This window comes from Balaenoptera acutorostrata, chromosome 9, assembly GCF_949987535.1.
Source record: "Balaenoptera acutorostrata chromosome 9, mBalAcu1.1, whole genome shotgun sequence".
NCBI classification, from domain to species: Eukaryota; Metazoa; Chordata; class Mammalia; order Artiodactyla; family Balaenopteridae; genus Balaenoptera; species Balaenoptera acutorostrata.
In genome coordinates, this window is record NC_080072.1 from 38,219,296 (window position 1) to 38,235,843 (window position 16,548).

The following is a 16,548-nucleotide window of genomic DNA, read 5'->3' on the forward strand; positions in this document are numbered from 1 at the left end:
GCGGGGATTCACCAGCAGCCATGTACTCTCTCCTCTGCAGGGTCTCTCTCCTCTGCAGATTAAGATGTGCCTTTGAACAGCTCTCAGGCTCAGCTTCTTCCTGCCCAGCTCCGGGCCTGCAGACCTGCTCCCCGTGCGCTCCGCACCTGGGCGGGAAGGGAACTTGGCAGGCTCGGCGCGCTCCCAGGCTGCAGCAGATTGGCGTATGCGGTGTGCGGGGCTGGGCGGGAGGGCAAGGGGAGGAGTCGAGGATGTGGATCCTTTGGCAGCTGGGGAGGTGGTAATGGTTAACCCGGCAGGGTGCTCCGCGGCCTCCTCTGGTGCCCTTGGTGTGAGTGATGTCACCCCCCCCACCCCCACCGCAGGACTCATCTGCAACCAGGGCCTGCCACAGTTCCTAGCAGTCACTGGTTAAGGGTGTGAACTTTTCAAGCCAGATTGATCCGCGTTCAATAGTGTAGCTCCCCCTCTCACCAACTATGTGACTCGGGATAAGTTATCAGCTTCTGAGACTTAGTTTCCTTATATATAAAATGGAGATAATCACAGTACTTATGTCATAGGGCTATTGTGCAGATTAAATGAGATAATGCATGCAAAGGCACAGAACAGTGCTTGCCACCTAGCAAGTACTCAATAAACGTTTAAAAGAATACAAGTAACATTCTTTTAAAGTCAGTCAGTCATTGGAATTGCAGCTCTTCCCTGGAAGCGGCAGCAGTTCCAGTCCTGAGTCCCCCCTTCTGGAAACAGAAAGAGAAAGGAACAACTTAAGCACCAACCTGGTGGCAGATGCTGTGTCCGGCTGGCTCCCAAACACAACATTCTCACCCCTTCAGAGGCAGTAAACGATCTGGCCATTCGCTCAGCACCTACTTATAGGCAGGTGCCTCGTATGCATGTCCTCTGATCTATTCAACAATCCTGTAAGGCCAGCATTATTCCCACAGAGGAGGAATCTGAGGCTCAGAGATGTCAAATAACTTGCCCAGAGTCACACAGCCAGGAAGGAGCAGTTGGAATCACACAATAATAATGAGAGCAACATTTACATAGTCCTTACGCTGCGCCAGGTATTGTTCTGAGATCTTTACACATATTAACCCACGTAATCTTCAACACACCCCAGATGAGGAGGTACTATGATTATCCCACTTCACAGATGAGAATAACTGAGGCCCAGACAGGTCAAGCAAGGTGATACAGTGGACAGCTGGGCTGGAATAAGAACCGAGATAGGTTGGCTCCAGAGGCGTTGCTTTAACCATTGCCCTAACTACCTCTCAAAAAAAAAAAAAAAAAAAAAAGGCCTTGCTCTGCTCACAGCACTATCCTGCCTCTAAAAAATGAAACCTCATGGGTGCTGAGGATGCTTTTCTAATCAGAGACAACTGTGTCAGAATCAAAAATACAATGGGCTGGAAGTTGGAAATACTGGGTTGTGACCTTAAGCAAATCACTTTCTCTCTCTGGATGTCAGCTGGTCCAAGTAGAAAAAGATTGGTTTGGGCTAGGACTTTGCACTGCAATCTCACAGCACTAACAGTATATGGTTCTCTGAAATGGGCCTTCCTCCTTCCTGAGGAAGACCATGAAGTCCATGGAACTGTGAGCTGAGCTTGCTGACAGGCCCTTCTCAGGGCAGCCAAAGCACATCTAATGGAAGGAGATGGCATGTGGCCGGGAGCATGAGAGCCGCCCACAAGCGAGCATCTGAGCCTGGGAGATCCTGGGCAATTTACCAGGCCTTGGTTTTTCCCCTTTGGCAAAGACAGGGAAATAACTTGCCTCAGAAGGTTGCTTTGAGGTCATAAAAATGGTCATAAAGCATTTTCCCAGATTCAGAGTCCGGGTTTGCAAAATGCTCTTGAACTCAGCCATGAGAAGAGTAATCAGAGAAGAAGTCGGGACTTTGCAGGATTCCCAGAAAGCAGTCTGAGAATGTCAAGAATCTTCATTACTTCTCCATGCTTCTTACAGCTGAGTCTGGTCCAGAAAGAGGGAAAAAAAAACCCAATGCTAAATCAAAGCAACTCAGAAGATATTCAAAACAGTACTATGCTGTTTAGTATAATTATATGCTATCCAGTTCTCCAAAGTCTTCATCTCTCCCATCGGACAGTAAATTCTTAAAGGCTATTAAATTTGTCTCTCTCTAATCATAACCTGTAGATTTGCTGATTCACTTCCAAGATTAGACCCAAATTCGCTTCGCTGTACATTAACCTACCTAATTCTCGTCTCTTTTTCTTAAGTGACTTGATTCAACTCAAGTCAACAAACATGTACTGAACGTCTACCATGGGCCAGGCAGTATGCCATTTGTACATTCCAGCTACTTTTTAAAACTACATAACAATAATGGCTGAAAATAGCATCAATGTCTTAAGCTTGGAGCTGGGGGTGGGAGGCGGGTAATCAAACCTTCCCTATAAAAATCTGAGAAGGTCAAAGAATGGTTTTGGAATTTCAACTACTTGCTTAAAGTCTGCTTATTTTAATCATTATGCATTCATATAATATGTATTATACAAATTCTTACTACATAAGATTGAGTCATTCATCCATTCAACAATTATTCCTTGAGCAGCTGCTCTTTGTTAGGCAGTGTGCTAACAGTCCTGAAAGATTCAAACAAGAAAACTGGTATATTACTTATTTTATTGGAAGTCTAATTCCAGAGGTCCACGGCTACCAATTTTAAACTACAGCAATGGCGTCTCTCTTCCTCAAGGATGATAAGATTAATTCATTCATTTAGTCAACTCATACTGGGCATCTATCTTGTGCCTGGTAGTAGAGATATGTTGAAAAGCAGTCAAGCATGATGCTTGCTTTCATGGAGGCCAGCCATCTAATTAAGCAGGCAGCCAATTACTAACTGCAATAGGTGTGATGAAGGGAAAAAACAAGGGACTGAGATTTTGAAGGGGGTACCTACATAAGATAGATAGGGCAGGGAAGGTCTCTATGAAGGATCTCCATTTAGGTTGAGTCCGGAAGGATGAGAAAGAGCTAGTCGTGTAAAAAGTGGGGAGAAGGGCATTCCAGGTCAAGGGAACTGTAGGCGAACTCCCTTAGGTGGGAAAGACATGGTTAGTTCAAGGCAGGATGCTGCGGGAGCCTGGTGAGCAGCCGAAGGAGGTAGAGATGACAGATGGGGAGGCAGGCAGAGCACTTGGTGCAGGGGCTTCTAAGCCAAGGTGATAAGTTTGGATTATATTCTTTGTGCAAAGGGAAGCCACTGAAATGTACGTGAAGCGAGAGAATGAAGTGGCGCCATTTTTCTTTTGGCACCGCTCTGGGGCCGTATGGAGAACGGGCTGCGGGCAGGCAATCGCGACGCTACGGAGACTAGTCAGGAGTCTAGTTAGGAGGCCACTGCAGTTCTCTGAGTGAAAGATGATGGTACCACATGAGAAAATGAGAAGTGGTCAGATTCTAGATCTGTTGGCAAGCTTCAAGCAGAAGTACTTGCTGGTGGGATGAAGGAGGGCAGGAAAGAAGGACTCCAGGATGGTTCTTCAGTGGCTAGAGCCTCTGCTAAACAGAGGACCATTTACTGCAGCGGTTCTCAACCAGCAGTGATTTTGCGCCCTAGGGCACATCTGGAAATTTATGGAGACATTTTTGACTGTTACGACTGGGGGGGGGGGGGTCGCTACTAAATATTCTACCATAGGTAGAAGCCAGGGATGCTGCTATAAATTAAATAATTATCTGGCCCCAAATGTCATTAGTGCCAAGGTTGAGGAAGGCCGACTTTCAGAAGTAGGAACAGTGAAGATGGGAGACAGTCTGAGGGGTTACTTAGCGCCACATCTGGGACATATTAAATTGGAAATATTCATGTTAAATTGTCCTCGGAACCACACGGCTCAGAACGAAGAAAGTAAAAAGTGGGACTGGCAACAGGCTCCTTGGAGGAGGAGAGAGTGTCAGTCCTTTCTCTCTGGGCTCAAAAAACCCAGTGGTCCTACTCATGATCCTCTCTGCTGCTAAATTATAAAAGAAATTTCATAAAATCAAAAAATGGGAGTCTCGGAGGGCTAGATTGGGAGTTTGGGATTGACATGTACACACTGCTATATTTAAAACAGATAACCAACAAGGATCTACTGTATAACACAGGGAACTCTGCTCAATATTCTGTAATAACCTAACTGGGAAAAGAATTTGAAAAAGAATAAAAAAAAAAAAAAAAAAAAAGGGAGTCTGTTTAGACTTGCCACTCACCCTGTTTGGAACCCTTCCTTTCTTCGGTCCCCAGTTCTGCCTATTTTGCAAGCCCAGTGCCAAGACTTAGATTTTCAAGGTTTCCCTACGGTACCCATCCTTGCTGCATCTAAGTTCAGAGGAGTCTGACTTTTCTGGCACCTGCTGTGCACTGGCAACTCTCTAGGTATGCCATCCTGCTACGACATACGTATCTCCTTTAGATTTCTGACATCCCTCAGAGGAAAGGATTCCACTGATCTTCCAGATAGAGAAACTGAGGCTCAGACAAGTAACTTGTGGGCCACGTTGATGGTGATGTAGACCAAGTTCTGTTTCCAAAATCAATGCACCATACAGGCTGCCTCCCTCTCATCTCCTACAGCACTCCATCTACAGCCTCTGGATGGTGATCAGGTCCTGCTTTAGACCACAGCTCTCAGGTACACTGGTTTCCTGTGCCTACCAGTGGCTGGCACACAGCTCGTGCTTGATCATTTGTAGAAGCGTGTCCCCCCTGTGTTAGCCTGGCCCTTCCAGCTGGTCTGTTAAGAGCCTGAAGGCAGGGAAGCATGTTGGGGAAGAGCAGAAACGCTCAGCTTTTCCTTCTTTCCCAAGATCCCATTGGATTCCCCAAAGAAGGAAGCACCAGTAGGATTTCTGGCCGCATCTGCACACTTACAGGAGATGCTGGGTCTAATCTGACCTGGCAGAGACTAGTACTCCTTGGGGTCTCAGGTTACTGGTGGGTGGATGACTGCGTTTAAAGGCAAGAGTCAGGCTCCACGCAGTCTCTTTCACTTCTGGGGTGCAGGCGACTCTGGCCCTTTTTCTCTCACTGTTCAGAGTCTCCACCTGGAAGTCCAGTTAGGTCAACCCTGTGGCCAATTCATGGGAGACAAGGCAGGAAGCCTTCCTTTGGACTCAGGCCTACGTTGTGTTCTTCACAATTTATCAGAAGTCTTGGATTTGGGGAGTTAAAAGGGGCGTACCAAAAAGGTGCTTACCCAGGTTAATAAAGGCCACCTGTCTTTGTCCTTAGGGAGGGAGGAGGGCACAGCCTTGATTTATGTTGCATTCACATCCCCCTTGCATAATTTGGGTCACAGTTTAGATAAGAATTCAATAAAACTTGGAAAATGATATAAATAACTCCAACACGGCACTACCAAACCTATCCATCATGCCCCATTCCCCTCCCTCTCTGACCTGCTCCTCCTCCTGAGGTCCTGATGTCGGTCAGTGACAGTGCGACAGCCCAGCTCTCCCAGGATAAAAGCCTCAGAAATCTTTAAACTCCCCTTTTTCTGACAACCAGAACAATCTCACCCCCCCCGCCCCCCGAACAACACTCCTACCCAAAGAATGCCTTTCCCAAGCCACTACCTGAGCTTTTGCTCACTCTATGGAGAGAAACCCGCCAAAACATACACCCTGGGAGGAAAGCCGTGATGTCGTCGTCATCTTTGCCTTCCCCAGAACACAGCACCTGGCACACACAGAATGTTCACAACCTGGAGCAAGTATAAGACCACCATTCCAGCTGACAGTCTTGGGCCAGGGAAATTCAGAGACACAGGCAGCACGGCCTGCAGCTTCTCTTCTTGCAAAGGTGACACCAAATATCAGAATCAAAAGGTCACCATCAGATCCCCACACCCCTCTGCTCCCAGAGCACAGCTACACCCCACACATAGTACAAGGTGAATGAACTCTGCCTGCAAAGAGCTGAGCCCCAGAACCATCAACTTCCAGCTGGGACACACAGTAAAACCCTGAGATAACTGGGTCTCACGATAACTTGATTTCCCATTTAAATGGCCCGGTGATTTGCTCCAGGCTTCAGCCCAGAATCCCGTTCTCCAACAAGGGCAGGTAAAGGTCTTATCTTTATGCATGTGTGTGAGAAGGAGCGGGGAGGGGAGGGAAGGGGTGATGGGGAAAGGACCACCTCTTGGGGAGGCGCAAGGCAGAGCTCCACAGCCACAGCCCTCATACTCCCCAGGCCCAATATGCCTAGAGAACCACCCGGGAGCCATGGTATCAGAAAACTCTTGGAATAACGGCCACTCTCTTGGTCCTCCTAAGCAGCTGCAGAACCCCAAAACATTCAACCCACACTGAACCTGGAGTGGACCTCTACTGGGAGGGAACCAAACTGCAGCCTGGACCCAGACTGATTGGGAACCCCAAGAGAGAACCAAGGAACCCCTGCCAGCTACTGCTCAGATTCACTCCAGCTATTTCATTAACCTTACAGTACACAACACTACATTTTATGGAATTCAACACTGCATTATGGGGGGAGGGAAGGATTGGGAGTTTGGGATTAGCAGATGCAAACTAGTTTATATAGGATGGATAAACAACAAGGTCCTACTGTATAGCATAGGGAACTATATTCAACATCCTGTGATAAACCATCATGGAAAAGAATCTGAAAGAGAATATATATATGCGTAACTGAATCACTGTGCTGTACAGCAGAAATTAACACAACATTATAAATCCACTATACTTCAAAAAAATTTTAAAAAACAGAATTTTAAAACTAAAAAAAAAACAACAACACTGCATTATGATGAAAAATCAAAATGGTGACTTTACAGTTGCTTCATTCATTGAACACGTATGTGTGCCAGGTGCTATGTTGGTTCCGGGGAAGGCAAAGATGATGGAGATTCAACTGCAGGTGCCTAGCAGGCATCTGCAGAGGGTCCAGGCAAGCCGAAAGCAAGGTGGGGGCATGGGAAAGGGGATTCTTTACCCACAATGGCTACTCTGGAGACATAACCAACAGGGCTTAGCAACTGAAACATCTTGAAACTGCACCATATACAGCCTTGAAACCCCAATTGTCTCCTTGAAGAAGTCTACAGCCATATATCAATCTCCACATTCTTACAATATAGAATGCTTCCAGGAACTAAGTTAAAGGATAATGCACCAAACTCCAGATTCCTAGCGTTATCTGATTATATACATGCTTTTTCTTTTTTGACTAATTTTCTGTCCGAGAACTTTTCTCCTCTTTCCCTGGTGTAAGGTAGATGTGCAGCCCCCTTTTACTGAGCGAGAAGCAACTTAAGAGGGAGAGAGGGCAGAAGGCATGCAGCATGGATTCAGAAAATATAAAGTAACACAAACCTAGCTGTCCCCACGTTTTCCTGGGTCAGAAATCTATGTATTCAAATAGGGGCCCCTTTAAACCAAAATATAGTTCAGTCTGGAATAGTACCTAACCAGAGAGGCAGTGAGACAACTTCTGAGGACTGAACACTACCGTGTCTATAGCTCCCCACTCCTCCCCATACGGCAGCCAGACATTACTGTGGAGAGAACATTTACTACTGTGGTTAGCGCCTGGAAAAAGAAAAAGCCAACCGACACAATAAACTCAGTTCATTTAATTTCAAAACATGAACTCATTGCTATCTCAGGAAATATCACCTTACTCTTTAGATTAAATGTTAGCCCAAGTCTAGGAGGCATTCAACAGTGAGAAAGTAATATACTTTAGTTGGCTTTTCCACGCTCAAGTTTCACCAAAACAAGTTTCGTACAAAGATTAGCCAAGTACCGGGTAATGGGATATGGACGGGTTACGTCATCTGCGGCCCATTTCCAAAGAAACATGGCTTTTCCAGGTGGAATTCTAAGTGCTCTCTCTTCTCTTTATAATCTTTGTTATACCAGTTTGCTGGAGGGGTAATGGCAGGTGTATTAAAACTGCTTGCAAGCCATGAGGCCTTGGGCAGGTCATTTCATCTCTGAGTCTCTGCTTCCGCCGTTGCGAAGTGGATTGTTAGGGGCCACTAGTCATGGGGCCCCTTCCTGAATGAACATCCCAAGATTGTTAGTCCTAGACTCCACTGTCCAACTCTTCCTGTGGCTGCCTGGGCACAAAGTCCCCCAACGGGCATTTGAGTCCAGCATCCAAACGCTGTGTGACTCACACATTCTATGAGTAGGGATGGAAGTAACCACCTTGCAGACTAAGTCAGTTCATCTCCCAAGTCCACTGCTCAGCCAAATTTCCAAACCTGACATTCACCCACCTTGCATATCCTCAACCACTTCCCAGGCACAGTGAGAGATATGAAAAAAGAATAATCTGTGTCCTTGATCTGGTGATGATAATGGTAATGAATTTTTATTAACTGCTTATGAGGTGTCAGGTCCTGCACCGAATACTTTACTTGCATCATCTCATTTAATTCTCAAAAAATCCCTCTTAGGTATACATAACATAGGAGGGAACTGAGATGCAAGAAGATTAAATGATTTGGCCAAGATCTCACAGCTAGGAGGTGGCAGAACCAAGGATTTAGACCAGGCCTTTCTGACGTGATACTACATTTTAGCCGATCTAGATGCTTGGAGTAACCAAGTATAAATATGAAAGCATCTCACTTTGCCCAGGACAGGACTGATTTACACCTGTATCCCTGTGCAGTTCTTCATAGTACCCCCTTTCACTCTCAGAAGTGTCCCGGCTTGGATGATAAATTATACAGTCGCCTACTTATAATGCCTCCCTGAGGGGTGATAATAATGATAATAATTATTATTAAACAACCATGTCACATTTGCAGTAAAGCCCTACTTAACCACTCTACATTAAAGAGAGACCTCTCCCACCCTCCCTATCCTTCTTCTTACTTTGCTGTATTTTTCTCCATAGCATTCAACGTAAAAATACAGATTTTGCTTATCATCTCCACTAAAATATAAGTTCCATGCAGGCAAAAATGGCTTTTTGTTTACTTGTGTATCCCCATTTGTAGTAGATGTTTCATAAATATTTGTCGAATGAATGAATGCATCATCGTCATTGGAACAACAGTGAACATTTATTGAGCATTTACTATGTGCTAGGTGCTGCTCAAAATACATATATTCTATCAAACAACCCCAAGTTTGGAAGAGTTATCCTCATCATTTTATAGATGAAGAAATGAAGCCTCAGAGAGATGAAGCGATACTCTCCAAGGGCACACAGACTGTTGGTGGCAGAGCTGGGAGGGAAGTGAAGCTGACCATCTACACCACCAACCACCACTCTAAGTCTGACAGCAGAGACACAGCACACACACAAGCAGCACAAGGCTTCAGGGCAGTATGGGGTCAAAGGCGGGTTAGCGCTACTGCCTGTCAGAGATCCCCAGAGAGTGTGTGGTCAGGCAGGGCTTCTTAGGAGAAAGGGGACTTGATCTGAGCTTTGGAGGATGGGATAGAACATGGACAGATGGAAGAAGTATTTAGTCCCAGGGAGCAGTGAAAGCGGAAAATCACAGGGCTGACCATGCTGATTAGAACAAACAGCTTCTATCTGGAGGCCCTGCAGAGCAAGATTTAAAACGCTGCTGTCAGGACTCTCCTGGTGGGCCAGTGGTTAAGACTCCACGCTTCCGGGGCTTCCCTGGTGGCTCAGTGGTTAAGAATCCGCCTGCCAGTGCAGGGGACACGGTTCGAGCCCTGGTCTGGGAGGATCCCACATGCCGCGGAGCAACTAAGCCCATGCGCCACAGCTGCTGAGCCTGTGCTCTGGAGCCTGCGAGCCACAACTACTGAGCCTGCGTGCCGCAACTACTGAGGCCCATGCGCCTGGAGCCTGTGCTCCGCAACAAGAGAAGCCACCGCAATGAGAGGCCCACGCACCGCAACGAGGAGTAGCCCCTGCTCGCCACAACTAGAGAAAGCCTGCGTGCAGCGACGAAGACCCAACACAGCCAAAAAAAATAAAAATAAAATAAAATAAATAAATTTAAAAAAAAAAAAAAAAAAAAAAGACTCCACGCTTCCAACGCAGGGGGTGCAGGTTCAATCCTGGTCAGGGAACTAAGATCCCACATGCTGCATGGTGTGGCCAAAAAATAAAAATAAATTAATTAATTAAATTAAAACAAAAACAAAAACACTGCTGTCACTTAGAGAGCCTTGAATGCCATGGAGGGGTTGAGCTTCATCCACTAGTAAGCAGGATCACACAAGAGGTTTCCTACCAGGAATGACATAGTGAGCAGTCTGGATTCCTGAAACTTCACATTGGTAACAAGGCCAGAGGAGTTGGCAGGAGCTTCAGCTGTGGACCAAGACTCCCCCTGGAGCTTCTGCAGATATACATCCTCTTAAAAGCCCAGGGCACATACTTGAGCTGGTAAATCCCTGTTTAAAGCACACTCCTTCCCACAGGTTTGTGTTTTGGGTCCTATCATGTTCCTTTGAGCATGTTGCCCTTCTCTACTATGACAAAGATGACACAGGCGCTAACCCTTGTCCCCCACCACAGTGTCCTGAATGGATGTAATTAGTATCTGTGGTGGCAAGGACCATCCTCTCCTATCCCCAAGCCATCCCAAACATCTCCATCATACCTTCTTATTACCCTGTTTAAACACTATCTGTCAACTTATTCTATCCTCTCCCCTCTTTTCACGGCCTCTCCACCTCCTTGGCTGCTACTCCTATAACATGAGAGCCAGCACATCTGCAACATCTGCGTCAAAACGAACAACCCTTTGGAACAGCCCCTGTGTCACCCAGCCAGGAACCCTAGGCTCGCAGCTAGATGGATGACGGCAGTCTGGTCCACATATCCTGGAGAGCCTAGACACCCTGAAGAAAAGCTTAGCCACATGCCTTCTGGGTGACTGGCATTTTATGACAGAAACCAGAAACAAAACCAAAAAATATACATATTTTGCCGGCTCCACACAAAAACGATGGCAAAAGTAATGCGAGCGCTACTGGGTCACCAGAGGGACCAATTATAAATCTCTACATCCATATCAACACCAAAATGAAGGAAAATGTGTTACCTTAAAATGTCATCCTAAGGAAGTCACTAATTTCAGCGGTTTTCTTTCCTCCCCTCCCAATATCCATTTCTTTATTTTCTCAGTAATTAACCAGAGTCAAAACCTTCCTTACATGCTTTGGTTTCAATTCTGAAAAGTCTATTAAGGCTATGATGGCTCATTACCTATAGCAGAAATGCATACTGAAATGTTCCTGTATATTTCAACCTGGTTTCTCCAGGAAAGGATGGAATTTCTTGCTCTGGAGATTTTTGGAATGAACAGAAAAGACATGATGACTTCAGTACCTGGGATATGGTAAAAATCTATGCCAGTTACAATTAGTGGAAAGCAGGAGAAAGTTCTAGAAGTTTCTGAGAGTTTAAATTGCTGATATTTTCCAGCAGAAGAAGGGAATACCTTCAGGTGAGTGGTCAATGATCTATATCCGGAAAAAAAGCAAAAGTTGTCACTTTTCTATGCACAGAAAGACAAATAAGAGCTGAAGGACCACTGCATTTTAAACACAGAACCAGGTCGTACATGGGCTCTGCAGTGTCCATGGCCTCCTTGCCTTTAGGAGGGAGCAGTGTAACTGCAGAAAGGCAGACAGGGCCCTTTAACCCACTGACCTCTTTTAATCTGCTTGTTAGCTTGGCTGTGGGCAGGACCAAGGGGCCTGTGATCAATGCCTCTCTGGGGAAAGGTCAAAGGTCAGAGGCACATTCCCTCATCATCATTATTCTCAATTATTCTTCATTCAGAGCTACTTTCTCCCCCATTTTGAGGAAGGGCTCCATAAGTGTTTTCCAGGACACTGAAGGGCAATGACCCAACCCAGCCCCTCTCACTGTGTTTCCTTTCCTCTTCACCTGGCTCATTGCATCTCCCTGGCCAAAGAGGATAATAGTGGGTAGCAACTCACAGAAAGGGCCCTCACAGAGAGAAAGCCCGGAGGTAAGCACAGGCCTGTACACAGCAGATTCACACATACCTAGCTCAGCAGAAAGCCCCACTGGTCCCCAGGATGCACCCACAGTTTTATGACAGAGCAATTCAAGGCACAGACTTTGCCATCAGACAAGCCGGAGGTTCTACAAGTTACTAACCCTGGAATGTTAGGCAAGTCACTTACCTCTCCGAGCTTTAATTTCCTCATCTGAGCAATGGGAATAAGAGTAGTTTCTCCTTCATAGGGTTATGGCGGGGATGAGATGGAATGAAGCTCAAAGCAAAGGACCAATGCGTGTTAGCTATTAATATGATGAACATTCATTATATGATTATTTTAGCAGTACTACTATTTCTATATTTCCTTGATGATAAATGTAAAGTATGGGCATTGCACAAAATTTGAAATATAAGCAAAAGTATAGACCAAAAAAAATCCTTGATAATCTCCCCCCAGAACTGAGCACTGTTAACAGTGGGAATCTCTCTGTTGAGTGTTTCCTCTGTGCACAGAGACATGCACCCACTACTGGACCACCTTGTAATCACAGGAGCAACCGTCCGCCGCTTGTCAACTCATCGCTGGGCCCTGAGATCAAAGCCTACGGCACACTTCTTTCTAATTCTCACGGTAACCCTGTGAGGCACTGTGGTACCCATTTACAGATGAGCAAAGCAAGGCTGAAGAGGTTATGCAGCCAGGTCACACGGCTAGCTGTTCCTGAACAGAGCTGGGACTGTGGGCCTCTCTAGCTGGAGTGCCTGCCTCTCTGCCTGAGGACAGGCTGCAAGGGTGGCCGCCCCACCCTGCTTTTCCTCTCCCCATTCGATGGCTCTGCCACTTCTCAGGGGACACTAGATGCTCCAGAAGTGGCCTCATTTTCTTCTCCTTGCCCTGCCCAAGTTGAAGGAATCTAAAAGAAGGGAAGTGAGAAGGGGGGTGATAAGGATGTCAGAACCATCTACATCATGCTCTAGGCCTGTGCTTACCCCCTCCCAGTGGGTGCTTCAGGCTTGAGCAGTCCCCTCTCACTTTTATCAAAGGCTCTGTGACCCTGTCAGATGGGATTTGAACAGAGAAGGATTTATCAGCTACTGCCTTCTACCCTAGGTGGGCAGGTGCCTTTCTGACATCCCCCTGCAGAGATAATACATAAAGATGCAAGTTCTGCCTCTAATTACTCTTAGCCTTATTTTGATCCAATTAACCTTAAAATAGAACATGAAGCAAAACCTTTGGTTCCACTATTCAATCAGAACGGTGAATTTGCAAGCTGTGGGTTAACTGACTTCATGTTTATTGAACTGCATCAGTGATAAAAGTTCAGGCACCCATCTCTGGCCCCAGGCCCCATTCTGGGATGGTTATTCATACACAATTGACTTCCAAGATGTTCCCAGAGAGCTCCTTCCTACAGAGGGCCACTAATGACTCAAAGGTAAAAAAGGTTTGTTTTCCTCAAGCTCATTAGGAGAAAAAACCATTCACCCAAGAGCACAATGGAGAGCAGGACATTTACCTTTGAAGAAAATAACAATAATAACAACAACTGTTGTTCCCATTTTTAGGTACCCATATATCAGACTCTGTCCTGGATCCTGTTTCTACATTCTCATTTCATCTTTTCACAACCTGGGAAAGAGGGCTGTAAAACCGTCTTTTACAGAAGAGGAAAACTGATTCGGAGACTAGCAAGTGGCAAGGCTGGAATTCAAACTGAGAATCACCTGAGAGCGAAGTCTTTCGCAAGGAGCACAGCCTCCCACCACGAAAGGGCTCTGCACAGAGGAAACACACAACATAACTGGTAAATCAAACAGTAAATGATGAAACCAAAGACAGACTAATGAGGTGTCAACTAATGATGTGTCCGTGGTTTCTAGGATTCTGCGGAAAAGCTGAGGCCCATCCTTGAGGGTAGCAGAGGCTCTCTGAATGTCAAGACGCAGTCATCAGCTTTTTCTGCCTGGGACAGTAGCTGCCGCCTCCCCCAGTGCTCCCAGGTTGTTTGAGCGCCTCTAGCCCCTCCCCCACCTGGCACAGGGGTACTTTGGTCAGACCACAACTACCTTGGGTGGTCCTCACAGCTCATTCGAAAAGTGAGACTCATGTTGGGGAATGCTCCCTCCATAGGCTAAAAGGGAGGCTGTATTGGAGCAGTGAGGACATTCCAGCCCTTACCATAGCCACCTGCCACCAAGCTCTAGAAAACCATCCCCTGGGATACTCCACGTTTTCCCTGCCTGGGAAATAACTCTTTTTCTTCTTTTTTTCTTGAGAGCATTTAGGTCTGGCAGCCTGACACTACCCAGTCCAGACCAGGACCCAACTTTCCTGGGCTGTATCTTAAAGTAGCATCTCAGGTGTAGCTTGGAGAGAAAATGTGTGAAACTCTGGGCTCTCCCACAACAGTCTGGTTGGAGAAAGATTTCAGGAAAGGATTAGGGAACTGGAGTCCTGGCATAGAGCAGCAAAGGTGCATAACATCTGCTAATGTTATAGCACATTAAACGAAGTTGTAAAATAGTAGCTTAAAGTTAGACAGGCCAAACATAACACAAGAAGTATGAGAAGCAAGGTGCCATTTTTCCAAGAAATAAGTTCATTATATGAAGAACCAGCTTAGGTTGATTTAGCATCTTGGTATCCACTGCAGCTGCTATGACTTTTTGTTTTCTTTTTGGTAGCATCTTTAAAGAGTTCACCCGATAAGTATCAATTCCAGTTTATTAATAACACCTATTCCTTATTGAATGCTTATCTTGGGTCAGAAACCTACAAATATAATTCCTTATCCTTGCACCCGCTCTACAAGGTGAAAACTTTTCCAGTTTACTGAGGAGGAAACTGATATCCAAGGGGGTAACTCACTTGGCCTCAGCGCTGACTGACTTCAATGGGGAATTAAGGTCCCCGCCAGCTGAAACCATCAGATAAAAAACAAATCACAAAAGCAAAACCCAAAGAAGAGCCTTCCGATCACATTCTCTCCTTGTGATGGAGAAACAATTCAGACTTCCTGGGGCAGAGAGAAAAACGCCGCTCTTCTCTGCCGTCCCAGGAGTGATGGGCGGTTATTTTTGAAATCGGAGGAGAGAAAAAGTACCTGCAGCCTAGACGGTTCTTACAAGCTTGAAAGAAAACTAAGGCATTGTGAGAGGCGGGAGAAGAGGCCGCAGTGCATATTCAAGCTGGGCTCGCGTTTGTTTGCCCAAACAAGCCAAACCGCAATAGAGATCAACACTCGCGCGCATCCCCAAACTATCAAAACACAATGGGGGCGGGGTGGGGAGAGGGGGGCAGGCCATGCTGACCCGGGACCCGCATTGAGAGCTCCAACCTACGCGCAGGAGACAATCCCCAGCGTGTGCAACCCTAGAAAGCCCCAGGAATTCCTAGGTGGAAGGGTCTGGGAGATAATGCAGCCCATCCCACCCGCCTTCAATCGCTCACACACATACGCACATCGACTTTCCTGGTTTAAAAAACAAAAAAAACAAAAAAAAAACCCTGAAATCTATTTTCAAAACAATAAGGGAAATACCAAGAACTGGATGCATTTCAGGGGCTTTCCATCACGGGAGACAGTTCCTAATGGGGGGTGGGGTGAGGAATAAAAAGTAGAGCAGCGCCCCGGGAATGAGGGCTGCAGTCCACCCTTACCAGCTTCATGGTGGTGTTATTCTGGTCCCAGCGCCACAGCATCACGCTCATCTTACTTCAAGGAGAGGAGGGAAGGGAAAGAGGAAAAGGAAAAAAGGGGGGGAGGGGGCCGAAGCACCTGCCCGCGCGCCCGGCAGGTTGCGCCGTCCCGTCCGGAGTCGTCCTCTCCGACCCCGGCCCCTCCGGGCATCCCCGGCGCCCGCGGCCGCCTCGCCCCCGCCCGGGGCCGCTGCCGCGCGCGCGCGGGGACCCTCCCCAGGAGCCCGGCGCCCGCGCTGCCCGGCTCTAGTGCCTCCCTCGCTCGCTCCCAGCCGGCCTCCCCGCCTCCGCCAAATCAAACAACTCCCCCTGCGTCCGAGCGCCCGCGCCTCGCAGCGCGGGGGCCGCTGGGGCCGCGGCGGAGGGGGGTCGGGGCCGGCGGGCTCTCCGCCTCCTCGCCGGCCCGCGGGCTGCCCCGCGTGGCCCCCGGCGCTTCAACTGGCCGGCTCCCCACGGCGGGGGCGGGGGGAGGGGAGGGGGGGCAGAGGTGGTCGGAGAGGGGAGGTACTTAACTCTTTCGGGGAGGGCGTGGGTAGGCGGAGCAGACTAGGCAGAAATAGGGAAGGTCTGGTGGGCCGGGGGCTGCGGGAGCGCAGTCAGTGGCTCCCCGGTCCTCGCGGCTCCTGAGCCCGCGCCCCTAACCGAGTGTGCTCAGCTCCGTCTGCATTTTGTTTCTGCACCGAACTCATCCAAGTTGTCTGACAGTGGCGGCTCTAGGGCCGCCGCCCCCGGAGCAGCTGGAGGTGAATGCACCATCGCCACCCCTCTCCGCCCCCTGCACCGCTCCCCCCCCCACCCCCCCGGCAACGCACACACCCGCGCCAGCCCACACGCCGCTTCCCCAGCAGCATTTATTTCCTGCTACGTGAAGGACGGGGC

At 47.7% G+C, this 16,548-nt stretch overlaps 1 protein-coding gene across 8 annotated transcripts in view; it reads right to left on the bottom strand.

Moving 5' to 3' along the window:
- NAV2 (neuron navigator 2) overlaps window positions 1-16,548 on the bottom strand; it is a 398,333-nt gene that overhangs the window by 317,357 nt on the left and 64,428 nt on the right. Inside the window, exon 1 of one of the 8 annotated variants that reach the window (XM_057552148.1) lies at window positions 15,631-15,692. The exons of the other annotated variants lie outside the window; for them this stretch is intronic. Coding sequence (XP_057408131.1) covers window positions 15,631-15,681 — 51 coding nt within the window. The 5' untranslated portion in view covers window positions 15,682-15,692. Of the gene's footprint in view, window positions 1-15,630; window positions 15,693-16,548 lie in introns of those variants that run through there. 8 annotated transcript variants of the gene reach the window in all.